Raw genomic sequence first — 14,811 nt, 5'->3', positions numbered from 1 at the left:
TTGATCTCAAGATTGGATCTCATATCACATATCTTAACGTGAAAGCGGATAGGAACTATAAACGCTTTTTCACTCATATATCGATGAAAAATATCTATGATTCTCATACATTTTCATTTCAGGATGTGCGATGTGAGGTTCAATCATGAGGTCACTTCAGCATTATTTGACGTGAAACTGATATTTGAAACCCATGATGTAAAATGAATTATGTGAAAAACACATGATCCCGTCTTGGCCATGTGTGAAGTGCAAACTCAAGTACGCGAAGGATTGAAAATGAGGTATTTTAGGTAAATTGCTTTAGTCTCTCACAGACGATTTGGAGCGAGGAGCACACATGTAATAAGTTTAAAATAGAGAGTCTCTCAAAAATATTTAATTAATCAAGAAGTGGTCGTTGTATGTCTAAATTCTAAATCACTTTTTTTTTTTTGAAAAATGCTGAAATGACACTTAGTCTTTACTGCGATTATCACAAATCTGACGTGGGATGTGTACATAACCATAGATGAATTTCCTCGCGAAACGGGTAAAAACCATCTACGGTTACGTATGCATGTCTACGTCAGAATTGTGAGAATCACAGTAAAGTTTGTGTTACTCCAGAACTGTTCTTTTTTTTCACTCTCTCAAACATCGCACGCACTCTCTCTCTCTCTCTGGTTCTTAGGGTTCCTTGTTTTTCCATCTGAAAGAAAAAAAAAAAAAAAGAAATCTTTGGTTTTTATGGCTGTTGGAGGGGCATTTCCTTCTGCTACTCTTCAGGTAGCTTTCGACAGATTAGCTAACCCAATAATTAAAGAGTTTGGATCTCTGTTAGGGGTTCAAAAGGATCTGAAAAAACTTTCCAGAACTCTTTCCAAGATCCAAGCCGTTCTCAGCGATGCAGAGCAGAAGCAGATCAGTAACGCTTCTGTCCAAGAATGGCTAACTGATCTTAAAGATGTGGCTTACGACATCGAAGATTTATTAGATGAAGTCGACTTCCAAGCTCATCGATTCAAACAGGAGAAACAGGTATCCAATTCTCCCAATTTTCCCCAAAAATTTGTATCCAATTTCGAGTACGCTTCAAAAATAAAGGAGATCAATGGGAAACTAGATGACATTGCGAAAGAAAAAGATGACCTTGAGTTGAAGGAGGGGGTTGGATCGAGATTTATTGAAACGAGACAGCTACCATTGAAGACGAGTTCGTTGATTGACGAAACCTATGTTTTCGGACGGGTGGATGATAGAGACAAGATCGTGGAATCCTTAGTATCGGATGATTGTCATCGAAATTCTGAATTTTCTGTAATTCCCATAGTAGGTATGGGAGGATTGGGGAAGACGACCCTTGCTCAACTGGTTTACAATGATGAAAGGGTAAAGAAGCATTTTTCTGAGCGAAGAATGTGGATTTGTGTGTCCATCGATTTCAATTTAGAAGGGATTACAAAATCGATTATTGAGTCTGCCACAGGGACGCCTTGTGATCTTATGGAGTTGGATGTACTTCAAAAAAAGCTTCAGGATATTCTGAGAGGGAAGAGATTTCTTCTTGTCTTAGATGATGTATGGAATGTAAAGAAGCGAGAATGGGAGGCTGTAAGTCTACCCTTCAAGGCTGGGGCGAAAGGAAGTAAAATTATGGTTACTACTCGAATTGTAGAAGTTTCGACGACCATGGACACAACACCATATCTTTTAGAGTGTTTATCAGAAAAAGATTGTTGGTCATTATTCAAACAAAGAGCATTTGTGGATGGGAATTCAGATGGCTACCCGAACTTGGTGGCGATTGGTAAGGAAATTCTCAAGAAATGCAAAGGTTTGCCTTTGGCAGCAAAGTCGCTCGGGGGTCTGTTATACGCTAAGGTTGACGAGTACGAGTGGGAGATCTTAAAAAGTGATATATGGGAAGGGGATGAAAATGACATTTTGCCAGCTCTAAGATTGAGTTATAATCATCTTCCCACACATCTTAGGCAATGCTTTGCCTATTGCTCGATATTTCCCAAAGATTATGAGTTTGAAAGGAAAATTTGGTCCTGATGTGGATTGCAGCAGGTTTTGTTGATTCTAAGGGAAAGAAAACCATGGAAGATATAGGTCGTGAATATTTCAATGATTTGTTATTGAGGTCCTTCTTTCAGCATTCTAAGATCGACAAGAAACGGTTTGTTATGCATGACTTGATTCATGATTTGGCACAAGTTGTTTCGGGGGATGTGTGTTTTACAATGGAGGGTGATAATTCATGCACTATCTCAGAGAGGACCAGGCATGCATCGTTTCTTCTTCACATATTCAATTCAATCACATCTGAGGCTTTACCCCCATCAAAGAGTCTACGCACGTTTCTTCTACTATCTGGTAATCGTACTCATGAGATCTCTACTTTGCAAGTCGCTCTTAATTATATTGTAATTTTAAAATGCTTACGCACATTGGATCTGAGTCGTGTTGCTGTGACCGAATTACCTGATACAATTGGTAATTTGAAACATCTGAGGTACCTTAACCTCTCTCGAACTGACATCAAGAGGTTACCTGAGTCTACTAGTTGCCTATACAATTTACAAACATTAACTCTCATGAATTGCAACAAGCTTCTCGAGTTACCCAGAGAATCGAGGAACCTAGTTAACTTGCGACATCTCGATTTAGTTGGATGTTGGCGTCTTGTTTCTATGCCACATGGTGTTGGGAGATTAACTTGTCTGCAAACATTGAATAGATTTGTTACGAGCAGAGAGAATGGGTGTGGTATAGAAGAGTTGAAGGACATGTTGTATATTCGAGGTGCCCTTCAGATTGAAAGGCTGGAAGATGTCATCGATGTTACGAAAGCAGGGGAGGCAAATTTAAAGAACAAACAACTTCTGCATAAGCTGAGCTTGGAATGGAGTAGCAGGCTTTGTTCACCGGATGTAGTTGATGAGATGGTACTTGAAGGTCTCCAACCCTACACAAACCTCAAAGAACTAAAGATTGTTTCTTATCACGGTGACAAGTTCCCAAATTGGGTAGGAGATTCAGCATTTTCACGTATTGTGAACATCGAACTCTTACATTGTAACCGTTGCCGAATCCTCCCACCTCTTGGGCAGCTACCAATACTCAAAGATCTTACCATTGATTCAATGAATGGTTTGGAGTATGTTGGTCGTGAGTTTTCTGGTGATGGAAATGTCAGGGGATTTCCATCATTGGAATCGCTAAAATTCAAAGAAATGAAAGATTTGAAGGGATGGAATGAGGTGGAGGAAGGGGAATTTCCTTGCCTTGATAAGCTTACCATCGTGAAGTGCCCAAAAATGGCTACCCTCCCAAAATTTCCATCTCTTTCCGATTTAGTTCTCAATGAATGCCATGAGATGATATTAAGCTCGGTGCCTTATCTTACATCTCTTACCTCCTTGAAGATTTGTAACTTCGGAAGACTAGCATCCCTACCCGAAGGCTTGCTGCATCCTCTACACTTACTGCAAGAATTGAGAATTCAGCACTGTTATCGACTCACAGAATTGCAAAGGGAGGTGGGCTTACAAAACCTCGTGTCTCTTCGTCATTTGGACATTTTATGCTGTCCCAAACTGACATCCTTCCAGGAAAATGTACTACCCACCAAACTTAGAAATTTTTCTATCAGTGTGTGCGGTAATCTCAAGTCACTACCGAATGAGCTACATGAGTTATCCTCCCTTGAAAAATTAGACATTTACAAGTGCCCGCAACTTGTTTCCTTCCCCGATAATGGTCTCCCAACTGGACTTAAAAGTCTAAAAATATCAGCATGTGTGAATCTATGCTCTCTACCTGTGGGGCTGCAAGGCCTTACTTCTCTTAAAGACTTGCGAATTGAATCCTGCCATAAACTAGAATCCCTACCAGACGGGGGTTTGCCTGCCCAACTTCGTTCTCTACAAATCCGTAAATGTGAATTGCTAGAGAAACGGTGCCAACAAGGAGGGGAGGATTGGTCAAAGATTTCCCATATTCCTGAATTATCGATTGATCAATTTTGAGTCAAATTCTCAATTGAAGGTCGCCTGTGCTAAAAACTTAAGAAGATAAGCATGTTTAGGTACTGAAGTTGAAGAGTTAAAACCTCAGTCAGTTTTCTAATTTTCTTTCTTTGATCAATTTATGAGATGAGTAATAATTTGGGATGGTTTTTCAGGTGCATCGCCCATAGTTCTTCAATTGACTTGTGTGATCTAGTAATTCCTGTTTGCTGCACTCACTTCTTGTCCAATGGCATGTATAATGTGACACTTTCAGAAGAATACAATGTTTACTAATTGCGGGAGAAAATAAAGACGAGAGAAGATGATCTTCCGTCTTTTTTCTACACGTGATACTTCATTGGGTGGGTGGTTTGAGCAATTTCTCCTCAGATCTGCAATTCAACATATCATCTCTATATAACAGATTCCTGTTTTGGGCTCTTTTTAATGGACCTAATGGTGGATACTATCAAGTAAGTTCTTCCATGAGTGGAAATATGGTATTATTTTCCTACGTTGTACTATAATTTTGAATTGATTGAGAGGTTTGTCGTTCATCTAAGTGTGATGTGCATGGTCTAACAACAGTGACTATGCCTAAGTAACACTGGTTCGATGTCCTTCGATATATATATATATATGGGTTGGGATCCATTGATTCATGAAGAATGACTTGTGGAAAAAACATATGATCCCAGCTGTGTAAACATGAAATCCAACAGTTGATATTCATCCTCGAATTAAGTATCATTGCAATTTGTGTTACTTGGATACGTATAAATCCCAAACATTGAATTTCATGTTTACCTGTTGAGATCACGTGTTCTCTCATGAGTCATTCTTCGTGAGTCACTGGAGCCCGACCCTATTAGATATATGTATGTATCACCATCTCCTTCTACGCCTTAATCCTAAATATTGGGGTCCACGATATGAAATCCCATATTTTGAATTTAACTATTTCTCGGGTCATGTCTTTAGTTAAGACATGCCTCTCTATATCTTTTCTTATTACTGCGTTGTGCATAATTTTCAGTTTTTATCATCTTTTCTGAGCCTTAGATTTTATAACTTTATTTCACAGTGGTGGCATCATTGTTCTTTGTTGTATATGCCTAAACCATTGACTTTCCTTTATCTTATCTCCTACTGAAGTTATTATCAAAAACCCCATTGAAGTACTCATTCTGAATTTGTATTTTATAGTCTTAACACTCATATATCTCAACCATTGAAGATTCATTACTTTCTTGATTGACCGTTATTCAATTCCATAAAGCATAGATTGTCTTGTATCTTGTATTGTACACATTAATTTTTGCATGATGACCTCCAAGTGTTTTTCCATTTTATCCATCTAACACTAATTCTTATGTCACATATTTACCAATCTCTCAAACTAAATAATGCTCCTAATATAATTACTGTCAAACATTAATTCTTATGTCACATATTTACCAACCCTCATACCAGATAATGACCCTAATTTAATTACCATCATAATCATTACTCCTGTTACAAGACCATCATTTCGTTATTTTATGAATTTATTTACATTTTTTATGTTATAATATTAAATAACATGTTAAAGTACATTATTGAGAATTATAAAATGTTAGTGGTATAGAAACTTACCTCAAATCTTATCCTAAAGTTTTGGGTGAGGTGATCAGATCCATTGAACCATTAAACAATGAATTGAGATTAAAAAAATACCTGCTGAACAACAAATAGTTGATCAGGGATTGTCGATAATTAGATTCTCCGAAGCAATATGTTGTATATTGCTACAATATATCTTCTATCTTTCATTGTGTCAACCTTTAGGGTTTTTGGTGTACATCTCTCTTTTAATTTGTAGTTTTTTCCTTCTAAGTGTAATGGTTCCTAATTGCTTTTCAAGGTCATGGCACCTTGTATTTGAATTTTTCAAATTTTGTAATTGTCTTTTGTAATGACATCTTTCTTCTCTCTTATTTTCAACACTCTGCTGCTTGTTTTTTTATATTTTTATTTTTATTTTTATTAACTTATATCATCTAGTAGGCATGTTATATGCCTTGACATTAATGTAAATGGCCTATCAAAGGTATATTATTGACTCCATTGGGGCCATAATTGAGCCCCCCCTCCCCCCATTTTTAGACGTGCTTAAGCATGAGGTATAGGTGTTTTTTTCTTATGTTTGGCTTGTTAGAACATTTCTCAAGGGGCTAATAAACATATGTTAGTTGGTTTGGCTTGCCAACTATGTTGCTAGCAATTTTTTTCCGAAAATTCAGCAAAATCCACTAAATTATGTACCGGTCGATTAAATTGGCAAATCTATGAATTTACCAGCAATTTGCCAATCAATCACCCCCTCTTCCCTATAATGACTTGAAAATTAAACTCTTATCTCGAGGAAAAAAATTGAAGTTATGACCTTGTAAATTTTGAGATTATACTATGGTTTAAAAGTAGATTTTAACTTACAAACATTTGAGAAAATCTAACATGACCAATAGATTCAAATGGTTCCAAAAAAAAAAAAAAAACTACTTTAGCCTGTAAACATGCCTTAATTAGAGGTCGAATGAAAAAGTTGTCAAATCCTTGAATTTCGTGTCAAATTTATACCCAAAAGGGGAAAAGGTTGTTGGAACTAGAATTTGGGAAATCTGATCATACCGTTGGGTTTGTATCGAAAAATTACCGAAAATGGACTATAAGTTTGCGCAAATTGGAGCACAGAACATACAATTTTTAAAGAAAATATATAAATTTGCAAATGACCTGTACGTCCTTAGGTCTCTATAAATACTAAAGTTTTAAAGAAAATTTATAGGATTTTAATCTCTTCTTCGGACTAAAACCCTAACCCTAGTTTCCCTAGAGCTAGAAACTATGATTCGAAGACCGTAGAGTGGGATTTAAAGTTCGATGAAAGAGAAGAAAAGTTTTGTCTCGTCGAGGATTTATTGATCCGAGAATTTGGTCGAAGAGGAACTTTCAAGGTTGGACAAAAGCGATCATTCGGATTTGATCATTCGTAAAAGACGCAATCAAAGTAGGATTTCTTCCCTTTTAACTTTTAGTTGCGATACTCTTTGTAGAAAATTATTTTAAATCTATGAATTCGATTGTGATTTCAATTTAGGGTCGTTTCCTTCAAAAATCATGCATGATTAGTTGTTTCAATTAATAGATTTTGTTTTAAATTGTTAAATCATGTGTTAAAAATAACATTTTTGACGCCTAGCCAAATTTTCACAGCTTTAACTATTTTATGTTTAATCGTGTTTCGTGTCTTTCTACTCAACTAAGATCATCATATAGAATTGGTTGATACCTTAGGATCATAAATATTTTAAAAAGAAATGTATCTTGGTAGTTACTTAGAGTGATAGATGTTTTATCGATGGATTGATGGATGGATGAGAGAACTTATGTTCTCGATTGATTGACGGGAATGTGCTACCAAACTTATGCAGTGGCTATGTCACATTATGCATGATAGGTAGATAGATGAATGGATGTCGCGTTCGTACGACGACGTGTGATTTGATTGATGGATGAATGGTTTGATAGATGGATGTAACTAGATGGCATTACCATACATTTGTTTGTATTTTTTATAAAAAAAATTATATATAGGTACACAAATAAAATTATTTTTGTTTATTGGAAAAAGGTTGTAGGAAACCTAGAAAGAGTGAAGTGTTGCTATATTTTCGGAAGTGACTGGTCAATCTATGATAACAATTGATGTCCTTCCCTTTTTGGTAGTATGGGATACCTTAGAGAATAATGTAGCTCATGAGATGTGAGAATTTCTCTTCTTTTTAAGAAACATCTATGTGTAAAGATGTTTTTTGTAGAGATAGTCGAAGTTCACATGTATTACCTCTTGATAGGCTTAGATGCAGGGAGTTCGCTCTTGGGCTAGTCTTTAGTTGTCAAACAAATGACCAATGTAATTGGGTCAAATGTTTGAACCTTCATCAACGGCCAATTTTGAGTTGAATAAATGATCACCCAATTGTGGTTGTAGCGATCGGCCACAAAATTAGATAAAATGGTGGGATTCCACACCAGATGTTCAGTATTGGAATATCGACTTTCCATAGCCGAGGTGGTTTTATTGGCGTGTTTCTCAACTCTTATCGATTATATTGTTGTGTTTGTATTATGTATCTTGTTATTGTATGTTGATAGATAGATGTTTATATTTTGAAAACATGTTAGAAATGTTAATGATATATTTGATAGAACTGATAGATTGATATTATTTGAATCGTTTTATTATTTTTGTTAGTTCTTATCCGAATGCTATGTTATATCAAAACTTGCATGATTTAAATTTCAGTATGTTTATTTGTTTCAGGCCGTAACTATTCTTAGAATGATAGACATTTGCCTGAGTAACTCGCCCTACCATTTACATTTTCAGATCATACGATTTTAAAAGAGTCGGCCATTGAGGAAGAGATTTATGAGGAGACACCGGAGTTTGAGTATGTGGTGGAGCATCCACCTCCGTTAGTGTGAGTAGTATTAAAGTTTAGTAGTTGTTTATTTTTATGTTTTAGTTTGAGACACTTATGTCAACGCATTGTGTGCCAATTTAAATTCGGAATTGATACGTAGTTAAGTCTTTGTTTTAGTCGGTGGAACTTATTATGTTGAGATTTGAAGATTCTGGGTCATGATTTGAATGTTATTAGCTTTTGCACTTTGTTAGTTTATTGGTAATATATAGATTTTCGCTGCGATAAATTTGTTAAACATGATTTGTTATCTATTATTATATGTTATCATGGGATGTGTTGATCATCATGCCTGGAGGTTTAACAGAGGAATCCTCGGGGTTTGTCTTAGATATTTTTTGGGCGTGACACTCCCTCCTCACCTCTTCAACGCCAATATTTTATCTTCTTCAATCTTAAAGTCTCAAGAATAAGATTAGGTTGTTAGGGAGGTCAAAGTTAATGGGTTTTTGGGAATCATTTGTATAACCCCCAAAAATTTCCTGAATTTTTTCTTAAACTTTCCCAAACATATGTGAATTAAATTGGAACTGACCGTCAACTGAACAATTGCCAAATCTGAACTTGGTTGGTTTGGTTATCAATCTCTAGCTTTAAACTTGTACCTTCGAAGCCATGCATTCCACAGAAAGTTACTCTTTGGACTCTTTATCGTTCTTTTCGTGAAGTGTATATATATTGTTTTTCATTATAATGTGAAAAGCAGAGGAGATTCATCTACGCCAAGACATGCTTGCAAATTTGAGATCAAAAGCTCAACTAGATGCCCTCCATAATGAACATATCAAACTTTCATATAAAGGACATCTTGCTGTTAAGTTTAGTCCCACATCGGGCACAAATTGTCTTATCTCTCTCTTTATAAGCTCTTGGGCATCTCCACTCATTGCTAATCATGTTGACAAACCATTTATCCCAAAAGACCGATATGATTGGCAATGTGCAACTAGAAATTTAAGAAGGTCGATTGTGGCATGATACGTGAGAGCGTGACACTCAGGACCAGAGGTGGATAACACTCCCCTTCACCCATAAGGGTGAAAAATTCCCTCGAGGAGACTCGAACCCGTGACCTATACGAATCTAGTGCTCTGATAGCAAGTTGAAGTCCATGGGCCTAACTCATCCTCACAACACCGGCTTGTAAGTTGAGGATTGTCCCAAATTTACATATAGCCCAAAGTTATGATACCCAAGCGATGTGGGACTATCGCTCACCCAATTCATATCTCCACGTGCCTTGGTTAAGTCCGGCCTACACGTGCAGGGGCATGTTGACTTTAGTCCCACATCAAACACAAATTGCCTCGTCTCTCTCCTTATAAGTTCCTAGGCCTCTCCACTTATTGCTAATTGAGAGTTGGACCCCAAATATCACTTGCTTGGCACCTTGAGTGGAACATCAGAGTTGGACTACTAGGGTCTTGTTGGTTTTCAATAACAAATTATGTAAGGTATGTTATTGTAGCGTGGTTGAAAATATAATTATTTGTATTTTTATTGTTCGCATTTTTTTGTATCTAAGTAGAGAACAAGAAGCAGGTCTTCCTGATTTGTTTGTGGGTACTCTTGAGTAAGTTATTTCGTAATCTTTAAAATATAATCATCTCTCTTGATGAATTTGAGAAAATTCTCTTCGACCTTATTATTTTTTCAATTTTCTCAATTATATTAGTTCCATAATTGTATTTATTCTAAAATTATCAAAATGCTCCTATTTCTATTGAGTGCAAAGTACGAATTCTCTACTTGATTAGTATAAATCACTCAAATATTACCCTTTGCAGCCACTTGAAAAGAGTGGATCCTCTGTACTTGATTAGTGTCCAACTATCAAAAATATTCGAAAGGATCATTATGTATCAAAAGGTATTGGGGATAAGACATCCAACACCATTAAACTTCTAACAAAAATATCCTCATCATAAATTATTTTAAAAACATAATTATATTATCTAGAGGTGTTGGATACAAACGGTCCATAGCCATTATGTGTCTAAGAAAAATACCCTCATAAAAAAATTTAGTTTTAAAAGATAATAAAATATATTTTGATATATAGGATTCTGGCAAAGATGCTAGTCTCAAGATTAAAATGTGGGATTCCAAAGATTATTGAGAAGGAGCAAGGGGCATTCATTAAATGGAGACAAATCTTAGATGAGGTTCTAGTTGCAAATGAGTGTATTGACTCTAGGAAAAGATCGGGAAAACTAGGTTCAGTGTGCAAAATGGATATAGAAGAGGCTTACGATTATGTCAATTGAAATTTCCACTGTCTTCAAGTGTGTTTTTTTAAGGGGCTGCTGAGTTGGTTTGAGGTTGTGTTAGGCATTCCTATTAATTTGCAGGATAGGAGATATGTATGCGATAAGAGCAAGCTGTATGAGATAGAAGAGGTTGCTGACATAGATGCTTGGACTGAGTTCATGGGTTGCCAAGTTGGGAGCGGAGTACAAGTAAGTCTTGATTTGAGAGTTGGTGGTGGAGAGGGTGAGAAAGAGATAGGGCTCATGGAAAGTTAAGTATCTATCTAAAGGTGGTAACTTGATACTTATTAGGAGCACTTTATCTAGCATACTTACTCATTTCTTGTCATTGTTCTATTTGCTGAGAAAGATTGAGGCTCAACAAGAAAAATTGGTCTGAGGTTTTTAATGGAATTACAATGTAGGGAATCACAAGCTTCACCTTGTAAGTAGGAAGTTTTTTGTCAGTCTAGGATGGTGGGTGACCTTGGAATTAAGAGGTTAAGGCTAGTGAATCAAACTTTGTCGAGTAAGTGGTACTAGTGGTTCCGCAATGAGAAAGAGGAGTTATGGAGGAAGATAATTACAATAAAGTTTGGGAAAGATCCTTTGGTGTGGGAGTGTAAATCGGGTAGATTGCCTTTTGGTGTGATTTTTGGAGAGGTATTTCTAGTTGGGTCCAACTTTGGGGGAGTATATTCATTATGATGTTGGAAGAGGTGATTGAATTCGTTTTTTGGATAATTGTTGGTGCAGTCAGTCTCCCTTGTAGAGTTTGTATTTGGGTTGTATTCATTGTCCTTGAGGAAAAGAATGTTTGTTTCTGTTTTCTTGGTTCCGAGTGAGAGTAGTGTATCTCGAGTGAGAGTAGTGTATCTGGGGTATCGGTGGGGGTGGCAATGGGTCGGGTCATGTTGAAATAAGGGTATTATAAAAATTTACTAAACTAAAACCCAACCCATTTAATAATCGTATTAAAAACTTAATCCCAAACCTAACCTATTTATAAATAGGTATACCTGACCCAACACATATATAACCTATTTAATAAAATTCTAATCTTTATTGGGAAAAATAAGTTCTATTTCCATCACAAAAACAAAAATACCATAACTAAAAAGAATGTCACACAACCGTAAACTAAGTTCAATAGTGAAAAATGACTTTCTTTTGAAAAAAAAAAAAATTTAAAATTCATAAAATTTTGTCCTTTACAACCTTTGGCATTAGATCATGTTTTTGGATGCCATAAGGTGATGTGGTCAGAAAACTTTCCCTACTTAATATGGTAAGTAAGGAAAGCATTTGTCATTATTATTATTATTGGCGAAATAAAGTGTATTTCATTATCACATGAGACATACTAACCTTACTAAGTAAGATCTTAAATCTTCTTGATTGTCATTTTGCCCATATTGGGAATCAAACACTACATACCTCTAGATTTCAATGAAAAAAATAAAGTAAACTTAAAAAATAGAGTAAAGAATTATAAATATAAATAAATTAGTAAGAAAAGTGTTTTTTCTTTCACAAACTAAATCTTAACCATTAATTGCTTTAAAAATATCTGAAAACACCTTTCATATTTGACAGAATTTGGAAAAAAAATTGTATTATGAAAAAATTCTAAAAAAAAAATGAATAATTTAAAAAATTCTTAAACAATTGTTGATATATTTAAAATTACACGTTAATGACAATAACTAAATGTGTCAAAACGATTTAAGTGGGTTGACGCCCAGAACCCAACCAATTTCATAATAGTGTTAGAAAGGTTGGTACTGTTATGACCCAAACCCACTAACTTCGTGTTGTATTCGCGGGTTGTGTTGAGATTCCCATCCCTCGGTATCGGTCTCAAAAGATGACTGAATGTTAGTGAGATTGGAGATGTAACTACAATCCCAAACTTGCTTGCTTCTACGAACCCTTCCTTGAACAAGGCAGATCGACGGGTTTGGCAAGGTAGTCGAGACAAATGCTTCTTGATTAAGTTTATCTACTCAATTGTAAAAGAAAACCAAAACCCTTGTTTCCCTGTTTCCTTTGTTTTGTCTTCCTTGCCTACCAAAGTTTCTTTCTTCATTTGGTTGGTGACTTTGAATAAACTCCCTACGATTGATCTTATAAGACATAAGGGTTTTGTTTTGGTGGATTATTGTTATTTGTGTAAAGTGGGTGGGGAGTTGGCGGATCATCTTCATATTCATTATGAGTTGACTTCCTGAATGTGCTCTTTTTTTCTCTCTTTATTCAAGGTTTCTTGGTGTCAACAATATTTTGTTATCTCTCTCTTGGTTGGTTGAAAGTCTACTTCCTTTTATGACAAGAGGAAGATTCTTTGGAAATTTAAGCCCTTTGCAATTTGTTGGAGATTGAGGAAAAGAGAAGAATGGAGGCATGTTTGATGGGAAAGAAAGGTCAATGCAAAAGCTAATTGTCAATATTCTTGGTTTTTTTTTTTTTTTTTTCTTCGGTGGTTTAAACAGCTCAAAGGTTTAGAGAGTTGTTTTTTGAAGATTTTTTTATTTAGGTGGGAGATAGTTGATTGTATACTTTTTTTTTTTTTTTTTAGGACCCGTCATCTTATCAAATAAAATTTCACTTATAAAAAAAAAACCTTATGATTGAAAATTTAAGTGAGTAAGAGATGATGGACATGAAGGGGTTTAGGGAGGCATTCTTTTCATTCAATAGTTTGCAAATGGAAATATTTCTGTCATTGAAGAATAAATGATATTGTGGGATCATACCAAAGAAGACTATGTAATCAAATTGAAAACATTAACTAACCCAAAAGAAAAACTTCTATTGGCACAAAAATTAGCCGCGTGCCTCTCTATCAAACAGAACCTTGTGATGTTAGGGATTCCCAAGAAAATTAATCTCTAAGAAATCTATGTTTTCTCTAATCTCAACGGCACGTTTGATGGAGAGGCAAGAAAAGTCCTTCACAGAAAGGTGAATATATTTTAGTATTTTCTTATTTTTTTAATAATAGAGTTCCAGACCGTAGGCCTGACAAGTAGGGGTGATGCAACTAGCCTCTTAGAGCACCATATATCACCTAACGAGAGGACGTGAGACATCTCCCTTTTTGGAGGGATGCCTTGGCCATTGCAGCCAGCCCTTCTCGATCATATACTTCAGTATTATATTCAAAATTGGTCCCAATGTTGTTAGGATGGACTTGGACCTGAAGTTTTTCTCAAGACTACCCCAACCCCAAGACCATTAAATAGTTCGGACTTGAGCTAGATTTTTAGACTAAAAAAATTGACCCGTTTAGCCCGGATCCAGCCTGCCTAGAGTAGACCATTAAATGGATCAGAATTGAACTAGATTTTTAGATTCAAAATTGATTGATTAAGCTAGACCCAAATATTAAGTAGCCCAATCCTCCTTTTTCTAGAGCCCACCCAACCTAGTGCAAGAAATGCTCAATCTGAACCCAACCAAAGCCGACTCGGTCCATTCCTCATTAATCTTATATAATTAAACACACCGGTTCTCTTTCCCCAATGTTTATCCAACTATAAAGAGTGGGTTAAGATTCAATCTTACACGCATCTCAAGGAAATTTTTTTCTTCTCCTTCTTTTTGATTAACACTCCTACAACTTTATTTATTTTTCTCTTTTACCCCCTTAACCCCAAATAGGCCGAAGCAAGCTCTAGTACTTGATAATTTTGTGGTACCTAAAAGAATATAAAACTTGCAATTATTTATTCTAAAATTGTATTCCAAAGTTTTTATAATAAAATTATAAGCAAATTTAAAAAAGAAGAAGATGATTAACTAAAGTAGCCACGTCCATTATTTATTGTTAATCGCAATTTCTAACAAAATAAATGTTCAAAGATGCTAAATAATCATTATGTTACAGTATAGAATTACATAAACAAAAATATTACTAACAAAGCAATTAAGTATTTAATGAAATAACCATGCATTAGTAAATGAGAAAGAAACAAAGAAATGGGAAAATGTTTTTGTGTTACAACATATTAAGTTGGGTTTGGACAAATTGAG

At 35.5% G+C, this 14,811-nt stretch overlaps 1 protein-coding gene across 1 annotated transcript; it reads left to right on the top strand.

The window, feature by feature from the left end:
- Positions 1-654: 654 nt before the first annotated feature.
- LOC147388209 (putative disease resistance protein RGA3) lies at positions 655-8,756 on the top strand. Its single transcript, XM_086420643.1, is given in 4 exon segments — positions 655-2,026; positions 2,029-4,075; positions 4,172-4,471; positions 8,431-8,756. Coding segments are annotated over 2 exon segments (3,285 nt in total). The 5' UTR covers positions 655-729; the 3' UTR covers positions 4,017-4,075; positions 4,172-4,471; positions 8,431-8,756.
- Positions 8,757-14,811: the final 6,055 nt, after the last annotated feature.

The sequence above is a fragment of the Akebia trifoliata genome, chromosome 13 (genome assembly GCF_017979445.1).
Source record: "Akebia trifoliata isolate Shusen 1 chromosome 13, ASM1797944v1, whole genome shotgun sequence".
NCBI lineage: Eukaryota > Viridiplantae > Streptophyta > Magnoliopsida > Ranunculales > Lardizabalaceae > Akebia > Akebia trifoliata.
This window is presented reverse-complemented; position numbering and strand designations above follow the sequence as displayed.